Here is a 1703-nt window from a genome sequence, read left to right on the forward strand (position 1 = left end):
CCGATATATCTTTAAGAATCAATCGCGATAATGTTTTATATATTTGTGGTTACGCACGTCAACATCAATTATAACTATAAGACTATGATTCTGTCACTGTTAGCTCATGTCTTATTCTTTTATTACGCAATAATAAACCAGATGAATAAATTCTCTTTAGAGTATTTTATGGTTATGCGTTGGAATTTTAATTCCTTCGTTATAAAGTGAGGCTATATTTTGATTGTGTACATGTATAATATGTTCATGATACTTTATTTAGCCATTATTTATCATTCGACAAATCATTATTTATTTAAATTTTTTCTTTAAAAAGAAGAGTTTCTTGTTTTTTTATATAAAATTTTTATAGTACCTCATATCTATGGAGCTTCTTTGTATGAAAAAATATATCTAATTATAGGTGGAGTACAGAGAAATGGAGGAAAAATACAATCAGTTAGAAGATGAGAATGCCTCGGATACATCCGAGAAATCTAAAACTGGTCTTGTAACACCAGAAAAGAAAGTTTCCACAGAAGTGAAAAAAGAATCTGAATCTACTGTGCCTGTACCTACAGCTTCTGCTTCAAAAAGTGAAGTCAAAGAAGAAGATGATCAAGACAGTGATCACGAAGATCCACATGGTATCTTATGTATCTATGAACTAGCTATCTAAATTTATCGATGTTGATGCAAACATTAATTTTGTATTTATATTAGTGAAGGAATTATTAAATGGATTAGAAGGTGCAGCCTTTCAAAGCCGCCTTCCATTTGACAAATTGACATCTACCGAAGCTGCATGTTTCCCTGATGTTTCTGGTGGACCACCACAAACGCAGAAAGTATTCTTACACATTAGGAACAGACTTGTAAGTATGTAAATTATAAGCTATGAGATTCTATTCTTCCTTTTTTAATCCAATATTATATTTTAGTTGCAAATATGGCTGGAAAATCCCAAACAACAATTAATTATCGAAAATGCATTACCGCAAGTTGAGCCACCTTATAATAGCGATACTGTACTCACTCGTAGGATTCATGCCTTCTTAGAACGGCATGGTTTTATAAACTTTGGAGTTTTTAAACGTCTTAAGGTAATTTAATGAATATCATAAATATTAATTGCAATATTATTTTTATGAGATTAATATCATGTATTTATTTTAATGTATTTTAATATTACATATTATATTGATATTGTAATTTTATTATGTTTATATATATATAGAAATTATTTGTTATTAAAGAAATTAACAATTTATATTTATTTGTTACAGCCCTTACCAACCAAAAAATTGGGCAAGGTCATTGTAATTGGTGCTGGTATTGCTGGATTGGCAGCAGCTCAACAGATGCAACAGTTTGGCTTAGAAGTAATTGTCTTGGAAGCTAGAGTAAGTGCTTGATAACTATATTCTATTTTATTTTAACTTATCTTTATCTTTGTGTAAATTAATTTTTACTAAATTATTAATTTTCATCTAGGATCGTGTTGGTGGGCGAATTGCTACATTTCGTAAATCAAATTATATTGCGGATTTGGGAGCCATGGTGGTCACAGGTTTAGGTGGAAATCCTGTAACGACCCTTAGTAAACAAATTAATATGGAACTTCATAAAATTCGACAAAAGTGTCCGTTGTATGAAAGCGATGGTCAAACGGTACGTTTAAAATATTTTATTAAAATAAAGAAAAAAAAAATTATATATATATA

At 29.7% G+C, this 1703-nt stretch overlaps 1 protein-coding gene across 1 annotated transcript; it reads left to right on the forward strand.

Moving 5' to 3' along the window:
- Positions 1 to 403: 403 nt before the first annotated feature.
- Positions 404 to 1650, forward strand: LOC115245544 (lysine-specific histone demethylase 1A-like; the record flags this gene model as incomplete). Its single annotated transcript, XM_029823919.1, has 5 exons — positions 404 to 626; positions 703 to 854; positions 921 to 1082; positions 1266 to 1382; positions 1474 to 1650. Coding segments are annotated over exons 1-5 (816 nt in total), but the record flags the coding sequence as incomplete, so codon positions are not given.
- Between the last annotated feature and the right edge of the window lie 53 nt (positions 1651 to 1703).

This window comes from Formica exsecta, unplaced genomic scaffold, assembly GCF_003651465.1.
Source record: "Formica exsecta isolate Colony F162 unplaced genomic scaffold, ASM365146v1 C16435737, whole genome shotgun sequence".
In the NCBI taxonomy this organism is placed as follows: Eukaryota; Metazoa; Arthropoda; class Insecta; order Hymenoptera; family Formicidae; genus Formica; species Formica exsecta.